The sequence below is a fragment of the Larus michahellis genome, chromosome 8 (assembly GCF_964199755.1).
Source record: "Larus michahellis chromosome 8, bLarMic1.1, whole genome shotgun sequence".
NCBI classification, from domain to species: Eukaryota; Metazoa; Chordata; class Aves; order Charadriiformes; family Laridae; genus Larus; species Larus michahellis.
In genome coordinates this window covers 47,320,494-47,335,347 of record NC_133903.1, presented here as the reverse complement: position 1 = coordinate 47,335,347, position 14,854 = coordinate 47,320,494, and the positions used below count along the sequence as shown (strand labels likewise).

The window sequence follows — 14,854 nt, the reverse complement described above, 5'->3', positions numbered from 1 at the left end:
TTGGAAAGTCTGTTATTTCGGGTCCGTGTTTGTGTATGGGGCTGGCGTGGATTTTAATAACCCTCTCAACACACCCCAGGGAAGTGCAAGAACATGATCCTTCTCTTACAAATGGGGAAGCTGACGGGCGGGGACTGGTTTTGTCTGAGTTGTTCAGGCTCCTACTTGGAGTACGGTAGGAAAAGGGATTTTCCCCTCCGTTCTCGGCTCCCCGAGGACAAAACCCAGTGTTTTCCCTGCAGCAGACCAGCAATCCGAGGTCAAAGCTGGGCCTGCCAGCAAACTTTGGCAAGCAGGGAAGAAGCTGGCCCGCTTCCCGCAGCGCAGGGCTGCTGGCACCCTGCACGCCATGGAGGGGAAAGCTGGAGTGATCCGTAACTCCCGGCTCCTTCAGGCACCTACCCCTGCTCTTACTTATACAGAGCAGAGGTATGAAGTGCTTCAGCTCACAATATTGCGTGTATAAAGCAGCATGCCAGGGTCAGACAGACAGCCTGCCCTGCACACCCTCTCCTCCCGTTTGCCGGAGGCAGCCATGCCAGGTTTTCCAGTGTGGTTTTTCCAGCCGCTGACAGCACCAGCTGCTCCCGGCAGGTTTCCGAGGGTGCTCCAGAAAGGGATATCGCAACACGAAAGTGTTTTCCCAATGTAGCGGTCACAAGCGGATTGTAACAAAGCTCTGGCAGGATTTATGTTTGGGTTTTTTTTTGACGTGTTATTGTTTAAACCAGAGTCATACAAACACATGGGGCCGGGCAGAGAGGTTTATCCCAGGCTAGGAGAAAGCAGCCCCCAGGACCCTGATTCTGTACCAGCAGGCTTTGAAAAAAGGAGGGAGGGGGCTCCAGGCATCCCAGGACTGAACGCTATGTAAAGCCAAGCCCCAGTAGAGCTCAAGCAGGTTTTTTCACCAGTCGCGGGTCCTCCCTGCCCACACAGAAAATGCCGGATGAGGTTTATCTGTTTGCATTTTAAAATTCAAGCCTGGAGGAGCTTGTCCCAGGAGAGGTGATGCCGCCTGCACCCATGGTCCTGGAGGGCCAAGCACTGCATCGCTCTCTTGGTTTAACCGCTCTCTCCCTGGCATGGAGGTGGGCAGGGTGCAGGAGTCCAAACGACGGAGACACCACTCAACCTGAACCAGTAACTGCTCCTCACTGGAAACCCTGAGCGAAGACCTCCACCAAGCCATGCCCACAGCCACCGGACAGCACGCCGGGCAGGGCCAAAGCTGCTGTGTGGCTCCGGGGACTTGGGGTTGCCAAAGAGGGCCACCTGCAGGCTGCTCCCAGCCCAGCCTGGGCAGAGGGAGGTCAGTGTGAATGGCAGCGCTGAAGCTTAAGGCTGGGATGGGGCAATGAAGGCCGGATCCCCCCCAGTCAGTGGGGAGAGGTTGGTGACACCCACATTGAGTTGTTTGGCTCTTTTTGCTCTCCGTCCTGGCCAAGCAGGGAGGATCCTCCTCGCCTTTCCAGTTAGCCACCAATTTCTCTACAAGCTCTTGCTTCTTCCCCAAGCTCCCTCCATGCTGCCACAGGAATAATCCCACGGGACGTGTTCAGGACCAGGTGAGGTAACATGATAGCAGCACGACCACTGGCTTTCGAACCCCCTAAACGAGACCTCTCCGTCAGAGAGCAATGATTACCCTGGATGAAGCCTCCTTACAAGCTCTGCTACTCCCTGGAGCAGAGGCAGCAGCTCTCCAGCTACGGCAACGCTGCCTTGCATCTCGGCAATGAATTTGCAGAGACGACATCTGTTCCTTCCCCACGGGCTTTACAGACCCTCGAGGTTTGAGAGAAGCTTCATTTTTATTTTTTTTTCAGCCCCTCCTTCCTGCATTCTTGGGGACAGTCCCATGGGTGGGGGGCACCGTGGCGAGGGGCAGCTCCTGGGGCTGGCAATGCTGCATGGTCCAGCTCCTTTGCCTTGTGCTGGCTGGAAGATGGCTTAGAAACTGGAGAGAGGGTAAGGATAGTGGGTCTACCAGAGAGGATTTCCCAAAAGTGCTCACCCCTTGATATGGGTTGCCAAAATGCGTTTCAAAGGATCGTGGCTTGAAAATGACACCTGGCAGTCATACTCCTTGAAGGCATCTTCAGATAGGTAGCTCCTTCCACACCACCTTTCTGGAGTTGCTGTGCCCTGCATCACCTTCACGTTCCTGGTCCTCCTGAGTTCCTTCCTCTCCAATAGGCGCAATTTCACCCCCTGCAGCGGGTTCCCCAGGACAAGCAGAGCCATGTTGTCCCAGGCTCTGAGGGCTGCACATGCTGGTGTCCGGGAGGACAGAGACGATGGCTGAGCACCTCTAGTTAATGGGCTTAACTGTCAATTAATTATTACACGTGGGTATAGTGGGGATAGCCCAGACCTGGGCTTTGCAGACGTTCAGCTCCGTTGATCAGCTCTGTCCGCTCTCAGCAGCCAGGCACAGCAGCCGGCAGCGGCCTGGGGAGATACAGCCTTGGGGGACACCCCCCACCACAACTACCCCAAACCCAGCGCGAGCTGAGCACACTGCTTTGCAGCCCGACCCACAATGCTTCTCTGGCAGGCAGACCCTTTCAAAGTCCATGGTCTAAAAATTCCATTCCTGGACTTTGTTAAAGCAATTCTGCCTCAGAACTGATCTTGCACAGCAGGCAATCGCATAGCCTGCATTCATCAGCCCTCCTTAGGAGAAGGTGGGAGACCCAGGTGTCCATAACTTGACCAGAACAGGAAGGACTGGGAGAGAAATCATGACCGAAGTGCGACTGTGGCAGGTCCTAGATCCATCCTGGGCAGACCCTCGCACCCTCTCGGCTCTGCTCTGTAGTTCAGCTGCAGCCGTTGTGCTAGTGAAATGGCTGGGACGTAGGCAGATCCAGCAGAAGATGGAGGAGGCAAGGAGGACACGGGATCTGGCCCTGGAGCGAATGGAGAAGGCAGCTCACAGGTTTAAGCAAGAGGTAATTTGGGGAGAAATGTGTGTGGGAGGGATTTTATTTTGGGTAACCAAAGAAAGGGGGAAGTCCTGATCAATCTGTCTTTGAATAATGGTTAGGACATGAGCACATTTTGGATCATGACCTATTTTTTTGAGGGTCACCACCCTCCACTGTGACCCCCCAAAAAAACCAACCCCACTGTGAAAGCAGCATAAAAGAAGTATTAATACAGACCTGAGGATGAATGACGGATTGGAGTTTGGGACCCTCTGAATGAGATAACCGCCTCAGACCTCCCTATGCAATTTTCTCCTCATCCAACCCTCCTGCTAAGCCTTTCTTCTCCTGTCCTCCTCATCTCTGCCCCTCCATAGGGACCTGTCTGCCCTATTGTCCTCAAAGTACAGGGCAGGGGGGCTTCACTTCCCTCCAACATCTGCACATCGGTGACCAAAAGACATTTCTTCTTGCCCACACCCAGGTAAAGGAGCACCTGGATTTTAGGTCAGGTCCTTGGATTTGGGATTTGTCTTAAACCCTGAATAAATACCCATTGCTACTCTTTTCTTGTGGGGGAGGTTGCAAATAGCCACACACTTGTGTTAATGATACATTTTGTAAAACTTTAGCTGGTTGAACTGCTATTCAACACGTTGTCTATGAGTTAGAAGGGGGGTGAAGGCCCGCACAAGAGTAAACAGAGATAGGTCAAACCTCTCGTACAGGTTTATGCAACTCTCCGGTCAAGAAGCAGTTTTCTGCCTGTTTTGGTTCTGTTTTTATGAACCAAGACTCAGCAAATTCCCCGTCAGCAAATTCCCCACTCCAGCACACACAGTGCTGTGTGGGAGGTCTGCATTTCTACAGGGAACGTCTCCTAAAATTCTCCATTCAAGGTCATTGCTGGGCAGGTGTTAGAATTGGGTACTCGCAGCCCCAACACCAGCCTTTTCTGTCATTTTCTTCCCTCTGCACCCAATTTCCTACCCTTTGCAGAACCCAGGCACCCAGACTGCACACATCCTTTCGTTGACGATGGTTGAGCTGGCAGAGAAGCTAAAGGAGGGGTCCCTGTCCCCAGAGAGTGTCCTCTACTCCTACATGGGCAAAGTGAGTGATGCCTCCAGCATGGGAGAGATGCTGGGGGGCTCTTCCGCAGCAGGGGTTTTCAAATCAAAAAACAAGATCTCTGCTGAGAGAACTAACAATGCTGAGGATCACAATTCATCAATACTGTGGTGGCTGAAGGGTGGTTTATGGGCGAATAGGTAGGACGGAGATCCAGGGCAGAAAATTATCCTAGCAAGAAACATCTAAAGTTTAGAAGTGAGGCCCGAATAATGCATGCTGGAGGTTTGAGGATATTGCAGCTTGCAAACTCAACTTACATGCTGTTTCCTTCCTTCCGTCCATTCATCTGTGTTGCTGCTCTTTGCCTGACCTCTCTGGCGAGGCTTTGGAGGTGACTCGGGAGGTGAACTGTGTGGTAGATTTCATTCATGGCTGTGAGGATCAGCTCCAGAAACTGAAGAAGCAGAAGGAGAAGGGGCTGCTCTATGGCATTCCCGTCAGCATCAAGGACCACATTAACTGCAAGGTACATCCCTGATTCCCCTGCCTCTTGGCGTGGGGTTGGGAACAGGTCAGGATGCCCAATCCTCTACTCCTCTGCCCCCATACAAGGGATCCAGCTTGTTCCTTTTCACCCCATACAAGAGCTGAGAGTTCCCTCAGATAAGGACGTTTTGGACCAAATATTTGTGGGACCTTTCTTCTCATGGAAAATTTTGTTTTCTGCAGAAATGTCTAACCTGCTCAGATTTGATTTTCCCTTGGGTAGTCAGATCTTGCTCTGCCTGTGAGAAAAGTTAGGTGGGAACTTTGTCACGGGGGGCATCAGGACTTAACGTTTGTTATTGTCACAGCTCCAAACAGCTTCTTTCCTGGTACCTAAAGAGCTTTGCTTCCTATCCCCAAGGGCCATGTCTCCTCTGGAGGGATGGTGAAGTTTCTGGGCCAAGTGATGGAAGAAGACAGTGTCATCGTCCAGGTTCTAAAGAGCCAGGGAGCAATCCCCTTTGTGAAAACCAACATCCCACAGACGATGATAAAGTAATCACTTGTTCACCTTCATGAAAATGCCATGAAATGTAACTCTTGCTATCTGAGAGAGGGTGGGCCTGCATGCACAAGCTCCCACCTTTGTCCATGCATGTTGAGTTAATTGCCTCCTCATTTAAATATGAAATTATTTCTCTTATATTTGATGCCTCTTTCTTCCTAAATTCGGCTGTCCCAACAAATCGACTTCATGCTGATTCTACCTGCTGGGACTAATTCCACACTCATCCCTGCGTGGATGCTCTGTGCCCTGTATGCATGGTTTGCAGAGACAGAAGTACCTCAGTCACCTGCTGATCTTCCTCTCCCCAGCTATGACTGCAGCAACCTCATCTTTGGCCAGACGCTGAACCCTCTTGACCACCAGAAGAGCCCTGGGGGCTCCTCGGGAGGGGAGGGAGCTCTGATCGCAGGAGGAGGCTCCATCCTGGGCATCGGGTCGGATGTAGCTGGCAGCATCCGCCTGCCGTCCAGCTTCTGCGGGCTGTGCGGGCTCAAACCCACAGGCAACAGGATCAGGTACATCCCAACATCTGTCCTCTTCTTCCACCCACTGTGGAGACTGCAAAGCGTCCCTCACAGCGCATCAAACTTTGCAGTAGTGTCTTTGGTTTCCGCCAGGTTTAGGTTAGCACCTGCCTGTTCCCTTGTGTCAGCTAGGGCTAAGGACCTTATTAATGACATGGGATCTCCATCCATTAATACAGCAAAGACTTATTCAATTTTTAATAGCTCTGGCCAGGAAGCTGAAAGCAAATACTACAGGGTCATCTCCTTTTCAGATGTTTTCCAGCCCTTGCTTTGCTTGTAAGAGTTTTCTGTTTATCAGAGGTGGCTTGCTCATAGATGAGGGATTGGATGGACCGGGGAAAGGAGACGATAAAAACAGTCTCTGGTCCCCAGCAGTTTACAGCCCATGGAAGGCTTCCTAGCCTAGAAAGTGTCGAGTCTTTGCAGGACCTTTTGCCCTCCTAGACGTTGACTGGGAGCAAACGGAAAGTCTGCAACCCAGCGCGGTGACCTGCCTTCCAGTGAGAGCGGCTACTAATCTGCTTCTCCCATTATGTTCCTAGCAAACTGGGTGTGGTTTCTTCTATCACAGGAATGAAATCAGGTGAGTCCATCCATACACCATGTTACTACTGCCAAACCTTTGCTTCTTACATCTCCTTCTACTGCTGAAATGCCAGCAAATGTGCTTGCTCGGTTATGTGTCTCATGACCAGTCAAAACCAGTGATCTATTAGACGAGGGCCTGCCTTGTGCTATTATGTTTTTGCACCATTTGTTCTGTTCTGGATGGCGGTAGGTGTTGGCTGAATCTGAACAGAATTGAAGCAACACCCGTTCAGGCAACGCATGGCAGTAAGTGAGACCTGCATCCCAGAGTCCTGGGATGTTTCACTGGAGATGCTTCCAGGAGTCTCTGCTGGCTTCATCTGCTGACAGGTGGTATTGCTATTGGCAGGAGGGCTATGGTCCTTGCTTCGCTTGAGCAAGCCTTGTGCCTGCAGAAGCCTGGCCCAGAAGGTCAGCCCCAGTAGGTTACCTCTGCTCTGAGACTTACAAATTGTCCCTGATGGACCTCCTTACTCCTTGCCCGTTACACTCGTTCCCCGTTCCTCTTCCCTGGTCTGACTGAAACTCTTCCATGCTGGGCCCCTACCAGTAACTGTGAGACAGCACCAGCCCATCTGCCTGCAGTGACAGGACCTTTGTGCTTGCAGTGACAGGGATGCTGGGGCCGATGGCGAGAGATGTGGACAGCCTGGCCCTCTGCATGAAGGCGCTGCTCTGCCAGGAGATGTTCCGGCTGGACCCCACCGTGCCCCCCATCCCCTTCAATGAGGAGGTAAGGCTCAGAGGCAACACCACACCTCCATTTTCCCAGCAACAAAATGACACCTTGGGAGAACCCTGTCTGGTTTCATGTCTCAAGATAGTGAAGGACCCAGGGAAGTAAGTGTCCCTCTGAACAGAGGACACTCAGCATGAGCAACCACAAGAAGCAGCCACACAGCAGGGTTGGCAGGCCCCTCTTGGCTTGCAGTGATGAGACCTGCCGGATACTGACCCCTTCCCTTCCCAGCAATGTCCAGAATAAGCTCGTTGTCTCCATTCTGCCATCATGGCTCAATCCCTAAAGGAGCTGATTTCTCCTGATCAGAGGAATTCACCCCTCACAACTTTGAGAGCCTGATTTAACAGTCACTGACCTAAGAAATCATTCCCCTTTGCCATTAGCTCTCTGCTTCTGCCATCTGATTGTGTCTTTCTGGCTCAGGTCCTAGGATTCCTGGATCTTCCAGTTGTCCTTGACACCCAGACAATACAGACCAGTCGCTTACCTAGAGGAACAGGCCCCTGAACTCAGTCCATAGCCAGGCATCCCAGGCATGTGGTCTGTACAGGTGCTATCACACCTGCTATCTCATTGGGACATGTTCATATGGCAGGAGGTGGTGTCAGAAAGACCATACCAAGGACCACTTCTGCAGACCTATGTTCTGGACAACACTGTTTTCCACCAGCTCTATTGCCCCCATCATTCCTCCAATCCACAAGACCTCAGTTGCTGCCTCTCTGAGCCCTGGGAATCGTCCAATCTCACGTCTGCAAGTGATGTCCTCTTCTCACAGGTTTACACCAGTTCAAAGCCACTTCGGATTGGGTATTATGAAGGAGACAGCTATTTCCAGCCCTCACCCAGCATGAAACGGGCGGTCCAGCAGACAAGGAAGCTCCTCCAGGATGCAGGGCATACGGTGGGTTTTCATGCCTGTGGTTGGCTGGAGCTGTTATCCTTCTCCTTACAGAGTTTGGACAAGTTACTTCCCATCTCCGCTTTTGCTGCCCATAAAACAGGGACCATCCCTCCCTGCTGCAAGGATCCCAAAGAGGAAGGCACCTCCAGCAGTTTGTTTCCCAAACCAAAGTGACCTTACTTATGTTCCTGGCCTAGCAGACAGGAGAATGAGAATCACCTTCAGATATCTCCAAGTTACCCTTTTCTAAAGCACTGTTTTTTCCATCATGTTTGATTTTCCCATAAATATCAAACTCTCAACAGTTTCCACGATTCCTCAGCTGTTAAACACAGTTTACAGATTTCTTGGTGGGTAAGTGGGAAGGGGGTTTGGAGCATTTGACCCCCCAGATCTAGACTGAATTATTATGTGGTTTCACTGATGGGAATTTCTATATGGGCGCTGTTCCAATGATGAAAATTAATTAAAAATACTTGGTGTTTTGAAGCCTCTAAAAATTCTTCTCTAAAATGTGGAGGAGTGGAGCCTGTGCCAGGTCACAATACGTGGCTAATGCCTTGGAGAGGGGAGAGGACAGTGGGCAGATGCTGCTAACCCAGGTCCCTTTGAAAATGGGGTCCTACAGCAGCCAGGAGGGTGTAAGCTTCCCACCACTTCCCACTCACCTCACTAGTGAGACAGGGAGGTTCACAGGGGGCTCCATGAACCATTCATCTTTGCTGCCTCTCGAACAGGGATGGTTTTCTTGCAGCTTGTTCCCTTTGCACCACCCAAGATTGACTACGTGGTAGACGAGCTGTTCACCAGAGGGATTTTCTCGGATGGTGCTGCTCACCTGGTGGACTGCTTGTGAGTAAAAACCCCGTTTCGCTGTGGGCCATGAGACTTGGCACTGCATAGCCAGTGGCTGCATCCAGAGTGTTTATATTCTTGAGGGTGCGAGCTAAATAATGAGCAGCAGAGGAGCAATTTCCGGAAGGATGAATTTAGCATGAGCAGCAGCTAGTTCACAAGAGCAGTTCACACACGTGGATAACGCAGTAGGGTAATAAGATACGACGTGTCAGCAGTGCTGTGGCAACTGGTTTTGCGTGTGTGATTAGTCCACGGCACACGGGAATTATCATGAATTAGAGAACTTCCTATGGAAGTTTGGTGGGGTAGCCCTGGCTAGCAGCCAAACGCCCACCCAGCCGCTCAGTCACTTCAAGGTGAAACATGCCCAGGGTTGTAAGTGGTCCCACCACTGCAAAGCACTCCAGAGCCTTTACAGCACTGACAACATAGGCAGTAAAGTATGTATTTCTCTATAACTTTTGCAGTGAGCATTCACTCCTGAGCGTCTAAACCCCACATGAGCACTTCTTGTTCAGCGTTTTGGGTTGAAACAGGCAGATTTTGTCTTCTAGCAACTTCCCTCTAGGACAAACCCTGCTCTGGAAACAGCGCTGCTGCTGCTGCTGTAGCTCTGGCACAGATGGCTTGTCCTGACTTCTCCTTCACTCTCTGCCCTTCCAGCAAAGGAGACATCGTGGATCCCAACCTGAAATCCCAGTTCAATACTTACAGGCTTCCTACTCTGGTGAAAAGGATCTTGGCTGTCATTTTGAAACCCATAGTAAGTGTGTGGACATCTCAGCTGTGTTAGAGGAAACCTGCAAGGTGGGGAAGTTTCCGCGTGCAGGGAGGTAGGCTGCTCCCCTCAAGAAGTGCTTTGCTGCTTCGTGTTAATTGCCTGATGGGCTTCATAGTGAAATACTCTTAAATACAATTAGTCCCTAAATCCAGGCTGAACTTCTCAAGTGGGTGTGACAGCCTTTTGTGGGACTTTTGCATGGTGAGGTCAAAATATGATCTGTTGTCAGGAACCCATGAGCCATTTAGCTCATCCAGCATTGGGCTCCAAGAGAATGGATATCACTAGCAAGGATCTAAACAGCATCCCCACATCCAGAAGATGTTCTCCAGGGCTAGCAGTGTGGTCTAGAGCCTTATTGGCATGAGATTAAATGTATAAATTGATGTGGGAGTAAAACCACTTCATTGGAAACCATACCTGTTCTTCAGAGCCACTTCTGCTAGGAGAAGTGTCCCCAAAATGCAATCGTGTGGTAGCCAGCTATTTCATCTGCATGGATGTTGACTAATCCCAAGTTTTTCTCTTCCCTCCGAAAGTACCCACGAATCGCTCGGGATCTCAGCGCTCTCTGTGGAGTGGGGTAAGACGCACTGAAGTAGCTCTAGAGAAAAGGGATGGACATGGATGTGTCCACTGGTTCACGCAGGTAGATGCCAGCTTGCTGGGCGAAGCCCTGTCATGGAGCTGTGCTGCATAGGCTGAGCCAGGTGAATATGTGCTGCCTCAGCACCACCTGGGCTTAGCACAGTCTTATCCGGGGCTACGCAGCCAGAGTTTATTCTAATTGCTCAAGGTTCCCCACCGTGGCAGGGCTAGGATGTCTCCATGGAGATCAGCACAGACAGATACGGGCTACTTCCCCTATCAGGTGGATACTGGTACCCAGAGCATCATGTGCCGAGTCAATGCAGAGGTCTCTGCATGCGGGTGCGGTGTGGTGTGAAGTACCTGGCCCTCCAAGAGAGACAGAGACACACTAAATCGGGAGCAAGTGAATTTGGAAGGCTGCCATGATCTTTGTGTAAGTGCTCTAGCATGGTGGCCTGCTTTTAAGCTCTTCTGATGCACCTGTAAGCGCATGTGAACCCAGTGGAATGGGCTGGGTGAACCTATAGCTTGTTCCCAGAAGGGTCAGGCGGTTTCCATAACAATGGGCACTCTGTGCGTTTTGTTCATTGTTTTCTGTCCCAAAGTCCCAAAGTTGATTAATTCTGCCACCTTTCCAGGTCTGCCAAAAATCTCTGGGATCAGCATGGAGCAGTGGCGGTAATGTGATCTATTTTTTTTTTTTTTTTTTCCCCTCTTTCCATACTAAATGTAGTGAGAGATCCCTAAAGTTTCTAAGCAATTGCTTTGAGCTCTGTGATGGATTCGGGGTTGGAAATGGATCATATGGAAATGGAGCATCTGGCCTGGGCTTTTTTTTGAAAGTCAAGCTTTGCAAGAAGTTACAAGAGCTGAAGGCAATAGATGTTCATGTGAAGATCTCTATTTACTGGAGGATGAGGAAAGATTATCCTTTGCCTTGCATTTTCTAAGCAGAAATAGTATAAGAGCAGCCACTAAAGATGAGGGTTTATTTTTTTCTTCTTTCTGTCTTGGTGCAAATCCTTAATTTCAGACATTAGGTGCTATTGTCATGAGCTAAGACCATGTTTGAACTATCAAGTGGAGACGTTAGGAGTCTAAAATTGTGGTTGCGAGCTCTTTGGCTTCTGTGGATTTTGTATGAACTCGTTTGGCATCAGGAACAGAGGACAGAAAGCACTCTCCTGGATAACTGAGTCCAGTGCTGCCCACAAACTCATCAGGTTCCTCCTAAAATGCTTGCATTAGTTTTTATTGGCCAGCTTCTCTCCTCCCTGCTCTGATGGTTGGAAATCTTCATATTTCCCGTGCTGTTTATTCGCTTCCAGTTGATCATTTTATTCCTGTCCTTGAGCTCAAATAGCACCTCTCCTCTCTGGTATTTTCCACTCCCTCTGTCGTCCTTGATCTATTTATAGAGAGTGATCGTATCCCCTTTTCAGCTGGTGTTTTGCAAGGCCGAAGAAGCTGATCTGTTTTGGTATCCTCCCCACAAGGCAGGATCTGCGTTCCCAGGGACACCCTGGCAACCCTCCCCGAGCAGGGACGTGCCCCCAGCCCGCACCACGCAGCCCCCGTCAGTGCCAGGCACCGGGAGGAGGTGCAGGCTGGCTTGCAGCGGGTCTGACAGGTTATAGGGCAGAGGAAAAGCTCCTGCAAACCTGCCCAGTCATCGCGTTTACCAGAGTGTTCGGAAGGAAATGGGTTTGGGGTTTTTTTTTTTTTAGGTGTAAACACATGCCTCTTCCCCTGGAAAAAAAAAAAAAAAAAAAAAAAAAACAATGAAAAAAACTAAAGAAACCCCAAAAAAACAACCCAAAAACCCTCTTAAAAAGGTTTGCCAGCCTCAGAGATACTTTGGATTGTTTTTCTTCAGTGAAACCATATTCACATTTTTTCTTCTACTGCAAACAAGAGCTGATTGAAAACTTTTGGCTAGTGACCAGCTTCTCTCGCAGAGGAAAAAAAAAAAAAAACAAAACCAAAACAGAACCAAACCAGGTTAGCTACACTGACTGTATTTCCTGGAAACCCATCTCATTGGTTGAACTTTCGGCAGGAAGGATCTCAGACTGCAGATGGAAATTGAGGTCAGACTAAAAAAGCCCCTTGTGGCTGGGGCTTTTGTGAGAGCTGCAGAAGACCCTTGAACAGAAAACTTGGAGTGAGAGACTTGTGCAGAACAGGGGCTGGACCATGGGACAAACGTGTCCCTGTAGCCAGAATATGGCTGCAGAATGTCTTCTAGATTCTTCTACCAAAATAACTAAAGCTTTTAGGAAATTTGCCTCTTTAGTCGGGTAGAAATAATTCTTCAAACTATTGTCAATCTCCGTTCAAGAAAATCCAAAGACAATATTGTTCATAGGAAGGATTGGGTTAATACTCAAAGAAAACAACTCTGAAGTGCCCACCTAGCGTTAATGTCTAGGTTGGGGCAGCACGTGGTATTCTGACAGGAAACCTAAGGGTGGAAAACCAAAATCCAATTGCCTCTATCAAAGCACAGCTCAGATTTTCTTTGATTTTTCAGTTGTATCCAGGAAGGGGTTTTTCTTCCTTTTCCCATGCTGCAGGCATTGATCTGCCGCTGCTGTCCAACAGACATTGTTTGTCATCTCCTCTGTCTTTCCTTCCAGGTTTACTGTGCTGAATTCATTGCTAAATGGAGGAAGCTGAGGCTGGATGTGATTCTTTGTCCTGCGCTGGGGCCAGCCTTCAACCACGGCTACGCTGGGAAGCTCTTTGGTAATCTCTGTTGAGGTGTCTCTGGATGCATCCATGGTGGTGTGCGTGAGCAAGATATTTTGGTCCCTTGGACATTCCCCAAACCATGTGCGGTGTTTGGTCTTCCACCTGGGGAAGAAAGCAAAAGAGAGGTCTCCTCTGGGTGGGTCTTCTCATGTGCCCACCTAGTCCGAGCTGCAGGTGTTTGGATTATTATGGGGCAGCAGTTAGCGGCACATCTGTCCCAGTCATTCTTGGGTGAGTTTCCCTGCATCGTCTGTCCTGTAGAAAGCCCAAGAGGTGCTCTTGCAGCAGAGACTGGCTGTGAAGATAGTTGCCAGAAGGGTGGTAGACCTTAGTACAAGGCCAGGCTCTTCTGAATGCGGCCATTCTACATTTCCCAAGACTTTGCAAATAGCAGAAAGGCTTGTTGCCTGTGACTCGCAGAAAAAGGCCATTTTTTATAGCTTCCAGCAAATAGTCAGGGTCCTCCATCTCTCTAGCAATGGCCCTTTGGGATCCAAAATCCTCACGATGGTGTTACAGAAGTGGAATTTTGGATTATCTTGGAAAGAGAGCTGGGATTTTTCCCTGAAGTATGGGAGACATAGATGCAGACTCTGACTCAGATCAAATACTCGCATCTGTCTCTCCCAGAGCAAATCTAACCTCCACCTGACTGACAGGTGAAGGCATGTGTCTCTTTCCAGTCTCATCAGCCATGTGGCCTTTAAACCTCTCCATCAAAAGTCCCTTTGAAAGCAGCATGTTTTCATGGTCCAGCAACTCCAGTCTACAGTTCCTGCAGCCTGAATTATCATCCGAAAGTCATTGGTGGTCCAGCACACTAAATTTTGCCATTTTGCATTCTCTGTGTGATCTTTTCCAGCGGCGACCTCCTATACCAATTTATACAACGTCTTAAACTTCCCTGCCGGGGTGGTGCCGGTCAGCACCGTCACAAGAGCCGACGAAGAAGAACTGAAGCATTACCGAGGGCACTACGGGGACCCTTGGGATAAGAGGCTGAAAGAGGTCAGCGGGGAAAGAGCTTAAGTCTTAGCAGAAGGCTGTGACTGGCACAGTGACACTTCTGGCACATTGTCCCCAGGCTTGTCTGCATCTCCTGATGAGTGTGGGAGCTTGTTTAGTAGTGCAGTTTGCACACATCGCGTTACTGCCCTGCATGTGGTGCAGCTGGGCTGGTGTACATCAGCCTGACAACTGTCCCCTTGCGTGTCTTCCTTTGTCTTCTCTTCCTATAACATCAAAAGACAATGTTCTCTCTTGTGCCTCCCCAGGTGCTCTGACTCAGCACCATGCGTAATTTTTGCAGGCTGTGGAAGGAGCCGTGGGGCTGCCGGTGGCCGTCCAATGCGTGGCTCTGCCATGGCAGGAGGAGCTGTGCCTTCGCTTCATGAAGGAGGTGGAGACACTTGCCCGCGGCACAAAGAGAAATCTGTGATTCCTGGGAACCTGCCTTCGCTATGACGACTTTTCTTTCCCTGCCCTTCACTCCAGCCACCTTGCACAAAGCAAAGTAGATAGCGACCTGCAGACTCTGAACCACCGCTTCAATAAACTGGCAATAAATGTTGTTTTTAAATAGTCAGCAAAAATCACATCTCTGTCCAAATTGTCCTTCTTTGTTAGAGATAAATTGAGTCAAAAAAAAAAAGAAAAAAAGAAAGGAATGAGAGTTAATGCTGAACTAAAGGAGTCCAATAACTATAGTGGTAAAAATATCTGTTGTATGATATGAGACCAAAGAGCTGTTTACCCCAATATTTTACTTCCAACAGTAACAGTGGGCAGGAGCGGATGTTTGCGGGCGAGTAAAGTGACGGATTCCCTCTCTGGGCTAAGAGACTTCTTGGCAGAAAGTTGCAGTCAGCGCGTCATTCTTAATAGCTGCCGAGAAAGTTCTCCTTCGTGAACTTGTTGGGCCCCTTCCTGAACTCAGTTACTCTCTTGATTTCCACACCATCCGGTGGCAGTGGGCTCTGCAGTTGAGCTGGGCAGTGAGTATTGGAGAGCTTAATTTTCATTGTTTAAGCATAAGCTGTGAGAAATGG

The 14,854-nt window shown here is 49.7% G+C and overlaps 1 protein-coding gene across 1 annotated transcript; it reads left to right on the top strand.

The window, feature by feature from the left end:
• The first annotated feature begins 2,690 nt into the window (after window positions 1-2,690).
• Window positions 2,691-14,393, top strand: LOC141747272 (vitamin D3 hydroxylase-associated protein). Its single transcript, XM_074597324.1, has 15 exons — window positions 2,691-2,957; window positions 3,933-4,046; window positions 4,390-4,533; window positions 4,915-5,048; window positions 5,370-5,576; window positions 6,131-6,171; window positions 6,785-6,909; window positions 7,697-7,822; window positions 8,577-8,674; window positions 9,344-9,443; window positions 10,001-10,044; window positions 10,691-10,730; window positions 12,692-12,800; window positions 13,669-13,814; window positions 14,116-14,393. The coding sequence occupies exons 1-15, from the start codon at window positions 2,748-2,750 to the stop codon at window positions 14,242-14,244; spliced, it is 1,767 nt and encodes a 588-aa protein (XP_074453425.1). The 5' UTR covers window positions 2,691-2,747; the 3' UTR covers window positions 14,245-14,393.
• The last annotated feature ends 461 nt before the right edge of the window (window positions 14,394-14,854 follow it).